This window comes from Chenopodium quinoa, unplaced genomic scaffold (genome assembly GCF_001683475.1).
Source record: "Chenopodium quinoa cultivar QQ74 unplaced genomic scaffold, ASM168347v1, whole genome shotgun sequence".
Taxonomy (NCBI): domain Eukaryota; kingdom Viridiplantae; phylum Streptophyta; class Magnoliopsida; order Caryophyllales; family Amaranthaceae; genus Chenopodium; species Chenopodium quinoa.
The window spans coordinates 2,974,195-2,992,489 of record NW_018742951.1 but is presented as its reverse complement, the minus strand read 5'-3'; the positions used below and the strand labels follow the sequence as shown (position 1 = coordinate 2,992,489).

General features: G+C 32.4%; 2 protein-coding genes across 3 annotated transcripts; both read left to right on the top strand.

Annotated features, from left to right (window-relative positions):
* The first annotated feature begins 6,461 nt into the window (after positions 1–6,461).
* On the top strand, positions 6,462–10,727 carry LOC110728518 (tyrosine-protein phosphatase non-receptor type 23-like). Of its 2 annotated transcripts, XR_002512698.1 has the most exons (4): positions 6,463–6,791; positions 8,641–8,753; positions 10,217–10,310; positions 10,419–10,727. XR_002512698.1 is itself a non-coding variant. In XM_021908158.1 (3 exons), the coding sequence occupies exons 1-3, from the start codon at positions 6,593–6,595 to the stop codon at positions 10,295–10,297; spliced, it is 393 nt and encodes a 130-aa protein (XP_021763850.1). In that variant the 5' UTR covers positions 6,462–6,592; the 3' UTR covers positions 10,298–10,687. The 2 variants fall into 2 exon arrangements, 1 of the variants encoding a protein (XP_021763850.1); XM_021908158.1 differs by having other exon boundaries at positions 6,462–6,791; positions 10,217–10,687.
* A 2,851-nt stretch (positions 10,728–13,578) lies between these two features.
* Positions 13,579–17,710, top strand: LOC110728432 (cysteine-rich repeat secretory protein 9-like). Its single transcript, XM_021908081.1, has 2 exons — positions 13,579–14,488; positions 17,217–17,710. Exons 1-2 carry the CDS (start codon positions 13,669–13,671, stop codon positions 17,285–17,287), a joined length of 891 nt encoding a protein of 296 aa, XP_021763773.1. The 5' UTR covers positions 13,579–13,668; the 3' UTR covers positions 17,288–17,710.
* Positions 17,711–18,295: the final 585 nt, after the last annotated feature.

Here is an 18,295-nt window from a genome sequence, read left to right as displayed (position 1 = left end):
ATAGAGGGTTCAGAATTATTACGGAGCTAATTCTTCGGTAAGGTCAAGTGATCGGAATGCCTAGGTGGAGGCCGCTTCCGATCAGTAATGTCAATGTACAATTGATGTTGCAGCTTAATCTTAACTGAACCCTTCGGGTCGAACCCAATCGAATCACCAATCCGAGATGACGAATTAATCCGAAAGGATTTAATGAGTCAGCAGAGTTTTACGAATACAGACGTCGGATATCGAGCCTAGGGCGTCGAGACCGAGCGTCGCAAAATCACAAAGCAACAAGTACGAACATAGCCCTAGCACCACACTAGCCTAGCCATGTGGATGCTAGGCTAGTTCAGGCTAGCATGCACCTAGCATAGCTAGGCACAAGCCTAAGCATACTAGGTGTGCTAGGCGCGCCATCGCAGCCTAGGTGCACCATCGCAGCCTAGGTGTGGCCTGGTAGCCTATCGCAAGCAATAGGCGCACCGAGCAACCCATTGCAGCTATCGCAGCCCTAGCATGAGGCTGGGCACCATCGCTGCCCATCGTAGGCACCAGGCGCACCATTACAAGCACTGGGTGCTGCGTGCGTGCGTGTGTGCCTGGCATGGCAGCACCATCGCTGGCACCAAGTGCTAGCATGGGTGCCTGGCTAGCATTGGCGCAGCATGCGTGCTGGCTTGTGTGATAGCCTTCTCATGGCAGCACCAAGCAGCGCACCATGCATATGCGAGGGCCTGGGCGCCAGCGTATTGCTAGGCCACGCACAGCAGCCCAACATCACCACGCACCAAGGCTGTTGTGTGATGCGTGGGTGTGCGTGTGGTGTGAGGCCAATGCACGCTGTGCATGACTAATGCGCATGGTGCATGGCTAGTGCATATGCGAGAGATGCTACGAAGGTGTGTGCATATGGTGCGAGACAAAAGGGGCCAGCATGCGTGGCTCGCTAGCAGCACGCATGCTGGATGCGCGAGGTGTGTGCGTATGTGCGAGGGATGCTGGGGCCAGCGCCTAGCACTGGCACGCACCAGCGCCAAGTATCGCCCAGCACCAAGCAGCACTGCCTGGCTGGGATGCGAGGCTGCTGGCTGGTGCTAGCTGGCTGGGCGTGCTGGCAGTACCAACTGGCAGCCAGCCCAGCTGCCTTGTGAGTGGCGGTTTAGGAGAGGTGGGGACCAAAGCCTCTAGGCTTCCCTTGGGAAGCAAGGCAATGGTCCCCCATGGGATATGGTCCTCACCTAACCCATTCTCTCCTCTTGCCACTTGTTGCCTTGTGATTGCTTTTGCCTAATTATTTATTTTGGAATTAAATAAATTATTGCAATTGCACATGATCCCACATTGATCATGAAAAGGGGTTTCAAGTCCCCATTCTCTATAAATACCCACTTGATAGGGATTTTGAGAAGACACCTTGAGTGGAATTAAAAAGGCAACTCTTAGTAAGAGTAAACCTTTGATTCGTAAAACTCATAGTTATTTTGTCCGGGTCTTGACTAACCTTCAAGACTTAGGACGCTCGGGTCGGGTCGAGGGTACAATCCGTCGGAGATCTCGTGTTTTCGGAATTTTGAAGTAAGAGCTCTTTGGGAGCGAAGCACGCGTCAAAGGTATAATTCTTGTTCTTAATCTTGTTTGATTAAGTTTAATATGCTTGTTAATTGTTTTAATTAAGGGGCGGATCTTGGTGGGTTTCCTTCCGCGTAGTGTCGGGTCACTACGAAACCCTACAGTTTTTGACGCCTTCGTGATGAACATAAGTTATATCTTTCGTGTATATAAACTATATACAGTGGAAAAAGTCGAGAATAAAATGTTCTAGATTGGATGGTGTGGTTGCTTCCAAAATAAAGTCATGTAGGTATCAGGCCACACTTATGTTTAATTTTTGGCTTCTTTATTTTGAAATAGTTCACCTGTTTACTACTCTTGTTAATATGTGAATTTTAATCTAGTCTCAAAAGGATAGTAAATGTCTTCCGCAACGATGAATATTCTCAACTGCGTCATTATATATCTATGTGTCATTGTACTACGTAGGAAGTTTTAATGAGATTTTGCACTATGTTGAAATTATTTCGTACATAATCCCAAATTGTTGTTTATACATATAATATGTTATTCACCTAAGAAGTTAGTTTTCATTTTCTAAATACATGACAGGAGCCATGTTTATTCACATGTGATATACGTATCGTGATGTAGGGATTTTAACTATGAAGAATTATTTCTCTAAAGTGTTTTACATAAATCATAGGTACTTTATAAGTGTGGATGATGTGTATAGTGAATATGTGCTATATAAGTTTCATGTATGACCTTGATATGTTGGATTCTGTGAAATTTCTCAAGTATGGTTTTTCAGCTGACATGACATGTTAGTAACCTTATAAGTTAATATTATTATAAAACATATTGACATGATCCCAATGTTGAAATATTAATTGATGCGTGTTTAAATTTGATTTTATATGATATAATATGCCTACATGAAGCTGGATTGCAAGAATGATGCATAAATTGAACATGATATATTCATACATATGGACCTGAAATTTGTTTAATTTATGAAGAGTCAGAAAGCCTTAAAAAATAATATTATGATATGTATATGACTTAAATATCTATATTATTTTCTAATATAGTATGTTGCTTAAACAATCTACATTCACATTTCACAATACTAGAAATAGTGTGATTCTATAAATACAATGTCATGAGGAAAGTATATACAAAAGAATTTCAATAGTATCTAGACACCGAACCTTGGGTGGGTGTGAAAGGGTGATTCAAAAATTACTAGATTTACTCACTCCCTAAAGTAAATGAGGATTTGTATGATTGAAAGGATAATAAGCATGTTTGCATGATGTTTTCTTATTTATGATTCATTAAATAATAATAGCAAAAACATGATTATATATTATATATTTGGCCGAGAAATAACGCTTATGAGTTTAATAAATTAAACATGATATTGTGAGCACCTTACTCGAAAATGTATTTATTATGCCCATAGTTGTAAGAATTTGCAATATAAAGATTAATATAATTGGGCAAGAGAAACAAGTAAAAGTTTTATAAGAATCATTTTACTTTGCTTGATACATGCATTGATAAAAGAATTTATGGCTTAAAAGGTGCAAGAGATTTAAAGGTAGTTGGATTAGTTTAATGCCTCCACATGCAAGAATTAGGGGGAGATAATATTTATTTCATTATTTTATGTAATCCTTGCACATAAATAATAAAATATATTGATGGTCAGTCTGATACATACATTAACTTAAATATAAGTGTTTCATTTAATAAAAGTGGCCACATGTTAATTAATATATTTCAAAATGATACCATCCTAAAGATGGATATGAATAGATATATACCATGATATATAGATTACTCTAGAAGAGTATAGAATGTCCAACAAACTTAGCATGTATCAAGATTATAGTCAAAGCTCCAGCAGAGTATAAAATTTTGGATCAAGTATTAGTTGATTGTCTTGCCAATTATATAAAGAAACACATGTTGGTATTCTAATATCACATCATATTTATGACCATGTATAAAGTAATTTTAATAAAGTGATCACTACTGTTGGAATACTGACCAGAGTTCAAATTTAGAAAGTGACTGGATGTGATAATTAAATTAGGTCATCCGGGTTTAATAATTACCCGTTATGGAAACTTGAAGTTTCATTTGATAATGTGCTGACGCTCTCTCATTGTTGCATATATGAAATGAATTAAATGGCAAGACATAACATTGAGATTGAGCTATTATTGAATAGTGATTTATAACAATTTGTATTGATGAAAATGTCAAGAGTAATGGGTGACCAGAAGTTCACCAGAATTCCAAGCAAGTGATTTATGCTTGGATAATAATTCTTTTGATTGGGGCTATTATATGTCAGCACATGAGAAATTGGAAAAGAAAGAAAAATGTACAACTGCACAACACATGTCTCCCCATTAACATTGATCTCCAAAAGAGAGCATATAATGGAAAGTGTAACAGTAAATACAGATGCAATGTAAAGTTAATAAAGAAATTATTCTTCATTGAAATCGTTCTCTAGAAGAGATAAAACTTGTTTAATACAAATCTTCTAAGATAATTATTTTGATTGTGATCCTCCTGATGAAAAGAATTTTAATGCAAATTTGTATATTAAGTTGGTATAGAATTAGACGCCCCTATAAATGAGATATTTTACCAACTTAGGGGAAGAAGAATTAGCAAAAGTTGGAAAAATCGAAAAATATAATTGATGATCCCTATAAAGGTAGTTTGAAAAGTTATATGCCAACTTTTGTCTATATATTATCAAGATATGTTGCACATTTATGATTTGATTTGTATTTAGTTATGACTCATGTTGCATAGCGTTGAAGATACTTTTTGGTCATATTATGTGTATACATTGAGATAAAATCTTGTCAATTATACTTGAATCACTACACCTGAAGTGTAGGTTGTGTGATCGGTTCCAAAATAAAGATATGATATGTGGCAAGATAGTGCAGTTAACATTTTTAAACAGTGTAATAGTATATAAATACCATAAAGTATGAAATACCCCAAATAGAAGTGGTATATATATAGATATCTGAACTATAATAGATAGCCTATGACATGAGAAAGTCATAATGGTACGTACCAATTGGAAATGTATTCAGATATCATTACAAAATAGCATGCGGATGTACATTAAAGAATTTTATGATTCCGGTACACAATGGAACCGATGAATAATATGCATGATAGAATGGACTAATGAATAAGGGATCTAAAATATATATATGTCCATTTTGATGTTGACATAAAATGATCAAAAGTTTATTATAGACCAGAAGTCCAATGAAATATGGATTTTTAAATCCACATTGTACAGTGTCTTGCATCATTTTGAGTCTTATGTTCATGTGCATGTGTGAGGCATAGGTTAATGAATTACTTATTGCATGTGTAGGAAGTTGTTATATGCATTACTCATTGTACATTTTGCTCAATATTTTATCATGATTTCTATATCTCAAATTGCATGCATTAGTTTCTATATAATATTTGTGGTATATGTAAATGTTCATTATATATATAGTAAGACATATTTACAACTTTGATGGAAGGAAAGTCATATTTATATTCCAATGGGCTTATAATTATGATGAAATTATATATGACGTTGATCTAATATTATTTATGAATCATGTAAGAAAAGTTCCCGAAGAACTTATATGCAACATATTTATAGCCCTCCAAATTTTATATCTTGAATATTGCAATTATTATCAAATTCTTGAAAAGTTTATGTGACTACATCATTGACATCTCAACCTGAAGTTTGAGCATATGAAAGTTAGTGAGATTTGCATTTTGTATTTGCAAGAGAGCTATCATGTCAATTATGAAACGTCTAAAGAATATCAATGGAATACTTATGTGTGAGAATGTTTTATTATGGTCTAGAAGAACCATGATCAATGTATATAATTATATATGTTATATTAATTCATACGAGATTGAATAGCAACATTAACAATATCACGTGTTGCCATTAAGGAATGTTTGATCAAATAATGATCATTGATTTCTATTATTCACGACCTCCAGAAAAAGGCGTTGCCGCATAAGTTTAAAGTAACTTTATTCAAACAAAGGTTTGGAATGATATAGAGATAAATCCATATATGGTAAAATTAATACACTTTATATGTTCCCTTGAAGACTTGAAGATGCAATTTCAGTTTAGGAGGATCAAAGACCAACGAATGATATTTGACTACATATTAGAAGATATCCAACCATATTGGATTCATTGTTGCGGCACTAGAAGATCTTAAGTTATGTATTCATCAGGGGGAGAAAATACGCGCTGCACTATTTTTCCCTTGACCATGGTTTTGTCCCACATTGGGTTTTCCTGGTAAGGTTTTTAATGAGGCGGCATCTCAAGCGTATTACGAAGAATGTTGTACTCTTTTTCCTTCATTAGGTTTTTTTTATCCCACAGGGTTTTTCCTAATAAGGTTTTAACGAGGCACACTCTTCGATATGGACATCCAAGGGGGAGTGTTATGAAATATTATGTTGTGTGGATATCCATTATCTCCTTTATCAATTTGGAATATTATAGATCTAGGGTTTATTGTTATCTAAGCAAACCCTAGTTATATTGTATGTATATATATATCCCCATTCTATGGAATAATACAGACTAATTAATTTCTCTTTCAATTTCTCTCATATTTCTCCTTATTTTATAACATCTTTTATTTTTTCTGTATTTTTGACATTGTTTTTCAACACTTTCTCTTTTCGTCTCTTTAATAATTACTAACTACCTTTTATTTCTCACTAACTCTAAATTTCTTTCTTTCCGTGTAAAATAAGAAGTAGACATGTAGATAAGGCACAAGGGAGTTTTTTTTATACTCTTGTATAAACATCCTGTCTTTCACCATTATCCTTCCTACTCCAATAGTGTGTCGCACACTCACACCAGCGCATAGGTTATGTTTAGTTGTTTACTAATAGCAGGCGCAAAACTGTATTAAATTAATTTTGGGACAAATCCCGTCGGAAGCTTTGCCCTCATACAATGCCTGAAGAACATTCATCAGCTCCACCGCCGCAGCTGCCGTCTCGACCATCGCCGCAGCCTTCGCCGGAGCCGCAGTCTCAACCGTCGCCGCAGCCGCAGCCTCAACCGTCGCCGCAGCCGCAGCCTCAGCTACCCGAATCTTCGCAACCGCAATCCTATCCTTCAACCCCTGTTCCCGAGTTCGACCCTAGTCGAAGTATTTTCTCTCTCATCTAAACAATTTTTGCTAAATTTCTAATTCATGTCCCATTTTTCCTTTTTTCTTGGTCAATTTCCTTATAGCATTATCAATTTCTTGTTTCAACACTTTCTGAATGTGTGTTATTATTTCTGATATTTCGGTGCTTTTTATTCTGATTTTTAGTTCAATGATGTTAGGGTTTTTTATTTATTTATTTTTTATTTTTTGAAATTATAGTAGTTCTTTATAGTAATTATGTTTAGGAATGTTTGCTGATATTCATGTTTACAGCTAGTGAAATTGAGTTTATAATCCAAGCATTTATAATCAATCAAATTACGGGTCTTGGATATTCAAGTTTCCGTTTATAATGGCTTCAAATTTATTGGATATAATGACCCTTATATGTTGCTCGCTCTGACCGGATAACAATAATGCTCCTGCTGTCTGGAATTGATTGTCACGTTGATGGTTTAATTTGAACTAATGATCCGACCACCAACGAGGTTATTGTATAAATTCTTATACCGAGCTTCTGTATTTAAGTATGTGTAGTAGCCCTTCGTAAATTTAGACGGCTTTGTATTGTTGTTGCACCTTGTTGATTATCTAGGGAACGTGATTTGTTTCTAAATATTTGTTTGGGAGAACATATGGGAATTCTATTTGGTGGAATTTTTTTTTTTTTTTTTTTTTTTTTTTTTTTTTGCCACATTCTATAGTGATCTTATAGAATGGTATAAATCTATTAAGTGACCTTTTTTTATTAAATGACTAACCATTTCTGATTTTGGTTTCATTTTTAACCTTAATACCTAAATCACTAACCTACACCCTTGATAAATTACTAACCCACATCACCACCCTCCACCCAAAACTAACCCCTTACCCCGGCAGCCCTTAGCTTCTTGCACCCAGTGGAGCACCAAGTAACATCCACCAAGCAACATCCACTACTCGCATTCCCTCGCTCAACCTAGCAGCAGCCATGACACAACCACTACGATTTAGGTGGGTTTTGGGCAGTTAGCGTGAGGATGGGGTAGTAGGTCTGGGTTTTCAAGGCGGGGCGAGATTTTTGTGATGGTGGGGGCAGATTTTCGAAGCGGTGTGAGTGAATTTGGGGAAGAACGATTTAGGTGGTTGTGGTGGGTTTTTGGTTGGTGAGCTTGGATCTGGAGGAGGGGTGAATTCAGTTGATGGAGATGGGTGGGTTTTCGTGATTGGTGGAGGCGGCTGTGTTTTGTGGCTAGGCTAGGCAGGTGGGTTTTTTTGGGCAGTGAAGTTGATTTTGGATGAAGGGGTGGATTCCGGTGGTGGAACTCGCTGGTTTTTTGGGGTGGTTGCGGCGGTTGTGCATACTGTGGGGTTAACAGCAGACTGATGGATGGTTGTGATGTCAATGATGGTGGTAGTGTGGTTTGGTGTTAATTAACTAAAGGGTAAGTTAGTAATTTACTTTATTTAGGTTAAAAAATTAACCATAAACCAATGAGTTAGCCATTTTAATGAAAATTTGCACACTACATAGAGTTAATCAAATCTAGAGGGTCACTGGAAACTATGGCCAAAAAAAATTTCCACCAAATAGAATTTCCAAATCTTAGAGGCCACCATGTAGAATTTCCCAATTTGTTTTGGTTCGGATGTGCCAACGTGTTTCCTGTCTGTGATTTCTTTTCTTTGGCTGTTTGGTGCTCAGGCAATAGAAGTCTAATCTATTTGTATGATTTTTGTTCATCTTTGGCATAATGATTTAGGGTTTTGACACACGTTTTCATTTACTATTCTTGAATGTTAGTACTGAAGTTATCTAAAATCTTATCTCCTTTTTTCTTTGGGTACTTGTTTTGCATCTGCAAAGTGATTGGTATCATCAGACGGAAAGCTTTGATTAAAGACTTGGCTGCTGCTTACCATGCTGAGTGCCTTGATTACTGTCAAAAACTTCTTGAACTTCAGCGAAGATGGGAAGAGGTAACCTTAACAAATTCACGTGTCCCTATTGCTAAATCTTTTTCTACGTGGGATTTTCTGTAATTTTACATTTTGTCTCATGAAGAACTGAATCTGTTTTACCGTATATATTTTCATTACCAATCACTGAGTATGTATCAAAGTACATTGCTAAACAATAACAGCTTCAGAATACTATTAACTGCATCATCACGTTAAAAGCATCAACCTTTTATGCAAACTAATAGATTTATAGTCAATTTCTGTCTTTTTAGACTTTATCTCTGATTTTTACTATAACAACACTCCTGTGGTTTATGGTAGTTTTCTTTCTTTTTTCCCAATCTTATCTTGTGAAACTTCATCTATTTTTTATCTCGCCAAGTTAATCTATAATCATCACCTATACTTAATTCTAATGGCCCCTGCACATTGATTTAGCCAGTTGTGCGATTTTTGAATCCAAACACTATGTAGTATGTCTATGTGTCATTTATATGTTTATAGAAATTAGAAACTCTTGTTCATTTTGAAAAATTTCTCCTACCTAATGAGGAATGGCTGCTTCAGCAGAATGGAATCTATGAAAGAAGTTAGCTATACTGTACTTATTAAATTTGAACTCCCTTATCCCTTTTACCAGCTCCACCCTCCCTGCCGAAAGATAAGACCAAAGATGACTGAAAAGCATTGCGATGAATTGATATGATGTTGGTTCAATGCAATACGTTTATGCTTGGAATTGGACCACACATGATTATTAACTATTGCTGTCTGCAAGATATAGCTAGAAATTGTCGGGTAAATTTTTGGCCATTAAAAGGCAAATTATGAATGATATGTGTGGGGATTGAATGTTGAAAGTCGGCGTGAACAGAAAAAGAATAGGGGTTGTGTTTCCTGTGTGCGTATCTGACCCAAGAGAATTCTGAATTCTGAGGAATTTGCTAAAGTCACTATTTTATTTATTTTTTTTTTTTTTTTTTTGAATTGTAATCACTATTATGATGTGCATCATGTGTTTCTGCATCTAGATTAGACCACACATGTTTATGATTTTTTTTGGAAAGTTAGATGGTGTTTTCTTTTATGTCTGCTGTTGCTTTAAGATTGAATCGGAGAATATTTATATAGAAGTTGCCTGCTTTTATGTGAAGCTGATCAAGCTTTGAGGTGCATGAGTCTTCAATTTTTTTTTTCTCCTTTATTTCCAAGTTGTAGAAATATTGTTCTTCATTATACAAAGGTTGCTACTTCTTGCCCTTGGTATTTTTGAATGAGTTATTATGTAATCTGCCATAGTATTCGTCCTGTCATATATATTTAATGTTATATACTTAGTGCAGAAAAGCTAGAAATCTGAAACAAAGCAAAGTTCTTGTTTGTTTGTATAAACTGAGAAAATGATGCTGGTATTTCATTTTAGTACTCTTGGGCTGTGCATTTGTTCTCTTTCAAATTTCTTAACAACCCTTAAAACACAGACATATAAAGAAATCAAGACATTTGAAGATTCAAAAAAGGATTATGTTCGACCATCCAAGCGCGTGAAAAAAGTTCGTTAAATTCAAACTTAGTGTAAGAGTACTAATTTATCTAGTTCTGTAATCTTCAATATTTTAGTTTCGATTCTCATCTTGTTACTGTAAATAAGAAGGTTTTATATGGGTTTGGAGATCTGTACAGGAAAAAAAATGCAGCCGTTTATTTATCAGAAAGTTAGAGATGGGATATGCAACCTTCCTTCTATAGTATGATAAGCAGCCTGACTATTTACCATAAGGTAACAAAATTACACAAATTTGACGGTTAGGAATTATTGTAAATTTATATACCACGGAGTTATTCTTGATTTATGCATCGAGATAGACTTTGTCAGTTTTATTCATTTGTAGTTAACTGTACTTTTGTAACCTGGTTTGCGCGCTTTGTTGCCTTGAGAGTTTGTGGTTCCCTTTCGCATTGTTCTTTTTATGGCTTCATGTTGTTTCGAAACTATATTACTCAAAAGTTAAATAAAGTTACTAGTCCGTAATAGTCCTTCAGTTTTAAATTTTTTTCCTTGATTTTTAAACCCACAATTACTAATTTCCAGAAACAACTATAATTAGGTATTATTTGGATAATTTTTCAAAAAAAAAGGTATTATTTGGATAAAGGATACCAACTTTTCATGTGCACTCAAATTTCCTAGGATGTACAATTGTGGTATGCAGGTATGTTGTTTAACTAGGTTATCCTAGTGCGATGCACGGTTAGAATTAATCTTAAATGCAATTTATGTTATGTTGTATTATATTGTATATAAAGATTAAAATTAGATATAAAAATAATTTACATTTAAGGATATATATGAACCACATTATTTACAATTAATAATTTGAATAGTCGAAAGAAAATTATTTAAGGATGCATATTAATGAAATCTGAAGAAAAAAAAATATATACAATACAATTAGCACAAATGTCATCAAAATTATTATTTTAGCTTCTAACAATTAATCGTTTGTATTGTAGTCAATAGAAGCATCTATTTGAATTTTTAGTCAAAATAAATACAATAATTTTCAAATCAATAAAAATAGAGTAGTTAGTTCGACTTTATAAAATAAAAAATAAAGATGATGTCATTAAAGCATTTAGGCAGGAAAATATTTTATGAGACAACGTCATGTGTATAATTTTAGAAAAAGATGATGTCAGCATGTTTTGTTTTAGTATTAGTTAATAGATTAGCCAAAAAAGTAATAAAAACGGGAAGTTTAAATTCCTTGGGAATTTGAAATTTCTACATAATATCGGAATTAAAATGTAAGAAATTAAATTATTTAGGTCTCTCTAGGTCATATAAAATTCCAATTTTTTGTAATTTCCTTAATGTCTTCTAGACAAACTAAAGCCACTTTTTAAGAATTAGAGTAGGGAAATAATTTCCTATTACCATAGGAAAACATTTTCCGCTATCGCCAAATAATACCTTAACTAGTGTGTGGCTCAGGCGATGCATCGAGTTTTACTTTGAATATAAATACATATTATTTGAGGTATAGAGTATAAACTATATAATTAAAATAAAAGTGAGCAATAATAACCATGGAACTAAATAAGTGCTCTCACATTGATGTTTAATACAAAGTATAAAGTATATTATAATTGAATATGAAGCATAATTGAAAGATAGCAAAGATGGTAAGAACATCAATTCATTTCTTATTGGTCTTGTGTTCAAACCTATAATAAAATTTTTTATTGTCATTAAAACATGTTATAACGGATGATGTGGCATACAATACAAGCATTTTTATTGTCATTAAAACATGTTATATTACAATGGATGATGTGACATACAATACATATTAAAACATGTTATTGTATAATGGTGATGTGGCATATAATACATATGAAAGGTGATGTGGCATACATCTAATATATTTAAAGGGTGTCACATGCCACATATTCTGTTTTAAGAACGCTTTTTTAATATATAATAAAGTAGATATAGATTTTAATTGAAAAGGTAATTAAAATGTGCGAATTGTATAAAAAATAAACTGGGTATGTTAATTGGCAGGGACCTACAAAAACTACTTGGGTTGTGGCTTTCCATTGGCATTAATGTAGCTTATCTTTTAAAAAGTACCCCCTTTGTATTTTATTATTTGCTCCATTTCTCCTTTCACGAAGTCTTACTAGAAATAATATATAGAAATAAAATATGAAGGAAAAATAAAGTATGAAAGCTAGGAAGAGAGATAATCTAAAATATAGTACTACATATAATAAATAGTTGATGGGTCCACTAAAAGAGAAGAAATTACTAAAATATTGTAAAAGATTTTCAAAAAAAAAAAAAATAGAGCAAGTAATAAAATAAGACCGCAAAAGGAAAATGGTATAAGTAATAAAATATGGAGGGAGCGAGTATAAGAAAACACTTATGAATGTGTAAGGACAATAATATCTTAAAATGTTTGTTACCTATATACCACTATTGATATGATACTAATTGTCTCTTAAGTTTTTTTATTGTGTGATTTAATTATTTAATTTTTATAAATAGTGTTTTGACGACTATACCCTTTATAATGTTTATTTACTTTTTTTTGCTCTCATTGACGTTAATTGTCCTTTATATATATATATATATATATATATATATATATATATATATATATATATATATATATATATATTAACTCTCAAAATAGCATGTGGACATTTATATCCTCAAAAATATTTATTTACCTATTTTGTCTTATTATATTGCAAACAACTAAAAGAGCTTTCTAAAATTGACTAGCTATGAGTCTATGACATGTATATCACGCGCGTTAGCTGTCCAAATAATTTAAATTTTTTGACATATAAAATACCAAACAAAGCTACAGGTTGTGATTGCTTACTATTGTAATCATACTAAAATCATTGAAAGATCTTTTTAATTATTGTTGAAAGAAGTAATAAAGAGTGTCGATTTTTTGCATTATTTGGAAACAATGTCCAATACTAGGCATTGTATAAAATTTACGTTTCAGTTATAACAAATTAATATTCCAAATAATAAATCGTTTAATGCACATGCGTGACACATATTACTCAGTATAAAAGTATATAAGATTAAAAAGTAGACTTCCCATCAATTCAAATCCATATAAACTAGAGACCAAGTTTTTTTTTTTTGAAAGAGAGACCAAGTTTTTAAAGGAAAGTAGAGAACAAGTTTATTACGTTATGAGATTGGACTAAGTCATTTAATCCTACTATATTATAGAATTGATCAAGTCAATAAATCCATATATTAATACGATTATGACCAAGTCAAATCATTCAAAGGCTATTTATACCTTACCAAGTTCATCATATTTTGTATTCCCGCCATTTTTCATATGCTTAAGCACAATTAGATCACTCCTTTCGACCATCAAATACTACAAACATGTCTATCTCTATATCCTCAAACATTAAAATCACTCTTTTCTTCATCGTTTCGATATTCCTAATTCGTATCAACTCGCAACCTACTCATGATATTTTCGGATCATGTCAAGGTGGTGGTAAGGATGATGAATACAAATCTCAAACCGACATCGACAAAGCCATAACTCAACTCATATCCAATGCATCAAACACATACTTCAGCAATATATCAACCGGCTCCGGCTCAGACCAGTTCGACGCCTTATACTATTGTCGATACGATTTCTCACTTCAAACTTGTAAAAGTTGTGTAGAAAGTGCCTTTGAAATAGCTCATTCATGCCTTCCAAATAAAGAAAGCGACAGATATTTTGAAGAGTGTATGGTATATTACTCTAACAATTCAATCTCTACTGAAAGGGAAGGTATGTCAAGGATGGCCACAAATGGTGGTCGAAATTTAACTGTGGAAGAGCAATCCAATTTTAGGCAGATTTTGGACAAAACCATAAGCAATCTCATCAATAACGTGAGTTCGGAGTTTAATACTTCCTCCCGTAACTTTGCTACCACATCAGAGAAATACTCGTCGACTGAGACCTTGTACGCAGTCGGGCAATGTAATCCGTATATTGCCTCCACAAATTGCAGTACATGCTTGCAAGGAATTTTCGAATGGTTCATGACCCCTAATAGTATTAAGGACGTAACATATGCACAAATACTTTCGCCCATCTGTCGATTAAGTTACTTATTATCGAACGAGGAGCTAAGTCGTCCATGGAATTTTGAGGGATATATAGCACGGCATTTAAATGTATCGCCATCTTCATTTTCAGGTAATTTAAATTTATAATCCGTTCAATTAACATCTATAAAATATTTTTCGGGATTTGAGCTAAGTCGGTGTGATGCACGGTTTGTTTATATTTTTTCAAATAAAATATTTTACTAAATATATATTTATCTAATAAATTTTGTAATATTCGCTTGCTTACTATTTGAATTTTTTTTATTATAAAATGAATTATTAACTTTGTTTCTCATATTTAGATAAAATTTTATTTCACAAAGTTTCATTCTTTTTTTTTCATTGGCTAAAATATAACATTTTTTTTATGTGACACTCTAAAATTAATCTTACGTGGCATAATCCTATTGTAGCGTTTTAAAATTATTAATCCTACGTGGCGCTTTTTTTTTATTTATTATTTTTTTTATTATAATCTAATGTAGCGCTTTTAAAAAAACTAATCATACGTGGCATAATTCGATTGTAGTGCTTTAGGAATATTAATCCTAAGTGGCGCTCTAATATTTTTTTAAAAAATTAAAATCCTACGTGGCACAGTAAAAACTTGGGAAAAAAATTCCCTTTATATATATATACTAATATGTGCCCCGGGCATTATCCCGAATACCCATTTTAAAGAGTGTACTTATTCGTGGGCATGTTTTGTATTATTATTATTATTATTATTATTATTATTATTATTATTAGTATTTATTTTTTTTTATACAAAAAGAGAGTAGAAACACTACCTATTATTCTTTTTTTATATTTGTTATTATTTTCTGTATTTGTAAGTTGCATTTTATGCAATTCACTTGGTCTACTACGACCAATGTTTGTGAATTATACTCAAAAAATATATATAATTAAGATATATTTTTTTTATCAAAGTTCTATGTCGACATATGTGCTAAATTTCAATGGGACACTAAAATAATAGAGAGAGTATAATTTTGTGAAAAAGAAGAGTGCGTCAGTAAAAAAATTAATAAAATAAATAGAAAAAGTAATTAATTTTTTTACATGTAAAATCAACATATTATATTACTGGCCTAATTAGACCATTAGTAATATATTGCTGGTAAATGGGCTACGGAGACTTTGTAAAACTTGTAAAGTTCTAAGACCTTGCTACATTGATCTGAATTCACTTCAAGATTTTCTTGTATTGTACAGGTTTATGTTGTGTCCTAATTTTAGTAGTTTTTGACTTTTTAAATTTCATTAACAAAATCATCACAAACATAGACAAATATATTAAAACCGAATATGTAGAATACCTAATTCAAAAGCTTTAATGTAAATCAATGGTAGACTAAAAAAAACTTACTGATACATGACTATATTTATAATTATAATTACGTGGTTATTCGTATAGGAGTAAAATTCTATTGTTAATTGGATATTTATATTAATTATAATATGTGGTGTGTTGTTGCTATAAGTAAAATTCTATTGTCAATAAAAAAATAATTTTTTTTTCAAAAGAATTTTAAATTATTTTATTTATACTTTTTTATCCTAAACAAATCTATCCAATATAATCTAATGTGGCATCTAATCTAATCACAATAATATCTATTTGTCGCCTACGTGGGTGGACACTTGGCGAAAAACTGGAATGCCAAGTGTCGCTAGGCTGCGAGACTGACTTTATTTATTAGTGATATGATATTAGATTTGTACTTAGGGTAACCCTTATTAGAACTTATTTTTCCTGAACTGAACTTATCTGAACTAAAATAAACAAGTGCTACAATTTTAGTGAAAAAAAAATTTTAATTAAAAAAAAATTATGTGTTCTATTCACCTGATTTTTACTTATCTGAACGTATTAGCCCTTATTGGAACTTATTTTAGTTATAAATTGAACTTAGGTAGCTCTGGTTAACACTTATCACAACTACTCTAATAAACTTCTTTTTCCTTAACTTATCTTATTAGAATTTATTAACCCTTATTTGAACTTAATTTTCCTGAAATAAGTGGAATAAGGTAAATAGAACGAGACCTTACGAAAACTAATTAATAAATAGTGCCAAAATTTATACTCCACAATATTTCACTTGAAAAAAGGAAATGCAAACTCTATGATGTTCATGTATTCTCGATATCTAGTGCATGAAATTAGTAATTTTGTGTTTTGAATTATGGTCGATAAAATATGCGGTATTCAACTTTTCGAAGGGCATGCTTGGATTAGGGGTAATATATTAGGGGGTAATAAAACTCAAACTTTAAAAAACACAAGTAATTAGAGGCGTTGTTGTAGGAGGTAAGACGTTTGAAATAAGGTAGTTGTTGCATGAGAAAAAGAGAGAAATGGAGGAATTATTACCCTCATAATGAGGGTAATAGTTACACACCCTCCCCCTAGTGTAACTATTACCCCCAAAATGAGCCTCTTTATTCACCTCATATCTCAACATTACTATAAAATTTTTCTTACAAGCACACCATCACTATCTCCCCCTTCTCTATTTATTTTCATTTTGCTTAATTTAACTTTTATTACCCTAATAATACATTTCCCTCAATCCAAGCATGCCCTAAGGTTGACTTAATGAAAAACCTTTTTGCTAAATGCTAATGTTACCAATATAGCCAATTAGCCATATCAACTAAATAATCAATTTTTATATAGCCAATTAGCCATATGATCAACTAAATAGTCAATTTTTATAATTCCTAATAAAGAACTTCCTCGTATTGTAGTGACTAATTGACTATGTTAGTAAATGCCCACGAATCTCAGCTCTCTTCATTTCTTGCAGGAACACGAGGAAGTTCAATACTTGGTGCAATAATAGCTAATGTGGCATTGTGTTTGAAGCTTCTCCTCTAATAATTATATACATGTGTGTATCTATGTGTATTTATACCTATACATATGACGATTTAAATTATTTAGTAGGCATGTAATGACTATAATATTGGTGAAAATGTTTGATTTAAAAAATTATATAAAAAAATAGCAAAGTAAGCTCGAAATATTAGAAATTTTTAAAAATTAGCCAAAAATAAAGTAAAAAAAAAAAAAATTGTTCTAAGCCCGTTAGGTTGACCCATACCCGAAACTTTGGGCTAGTGTGAACATTTCTTGACCCATGACCTGAAGTGACTCAACTCGAAATGACCCGTGATCCAATCCGATTGAGAGTTCTACATAAAGTAATAAAATCATATTAGATTGTGAAGTATTTTATTTTAATCGGTTAGGATATACTTCGTATTATAAATGAATGTTGTACGTTTTGAATTACTTCCTTTGCTCCAAAAAATTTTATGATATAAAAATAAATTTATATGATAAATTATTAATCTGTTGTCTATGTAGCGCGACATTTGGTGAAAAGTTGAAATGTCAAGTGTCGTTGTCTCGTGATCTGGCTAAACTTACAATTTATTTTGTACCTGTGAAATATAGGTATTTTATTGGAAATAAAACTGTAAACCAACAATCAATAACTTTATATTAAAGGCGAAACCTATAATGACACTTGTCATTTCCTGGTTAAACATGTTTCCACCTTTTTTCCATTCCTTTTTGGCCATATTTTATAACCTACAATAATAGTCATCCATTTTGACAACATATTTAATCCAATTATACTCAATTTTTTTTTACTTACATATATTTTATATACTAGGAAACCTTTAGTTACAAAAATACTAACATAGATTAAAAATAAGGTACAGTAATATATTATTTTCAAAGATTTTTATAATATTATCAATACTTTGTATCAAATTTTTTTCTCCGACTTTTATCATTAGACAAAAAATTTATTTTAATTAAAAAAGAAAAATCATTTTTGTAGCATACTTTGTATAAATCTTAAAATTACATAAC

Coding starts and splice junctions, on each gene's coding strand:
- LOC110728518 (XM_021908158.1), top strand. CDS start 6,593: ATGCCTGAAGAACATTCATCAGCTCCACCGCCGCAGCTGCCGTCTCGA. Junction 6,792..8,640: donor CGAGTTCGACCCTAGTCGAA/GTATTTTCTCTC, acceptor GCATCTGCAAAG/TGATTGGTATCATCAGACGG. Junction 8,754..10,216: donor TTCAGCGAAGATGGGAAGAG/GTAACCTTAACA, acceptor CTTAAAACACAG/ACATATAAAGAAATCAAGAC.
- LOC110728432 (XM_021908081.1), top strand. CDS start 13,669: ATGTCTATCTCTATATCCTCAAACATTAAAATCACTCTTTTCTTCATC. Junction 14,489..17,216: donor ATCGCCATCTTCATTTTCAG/GTAATTTAAATT, acceptor CATTTCTTGCAG/GAACACGAGGAAGTTCAATA.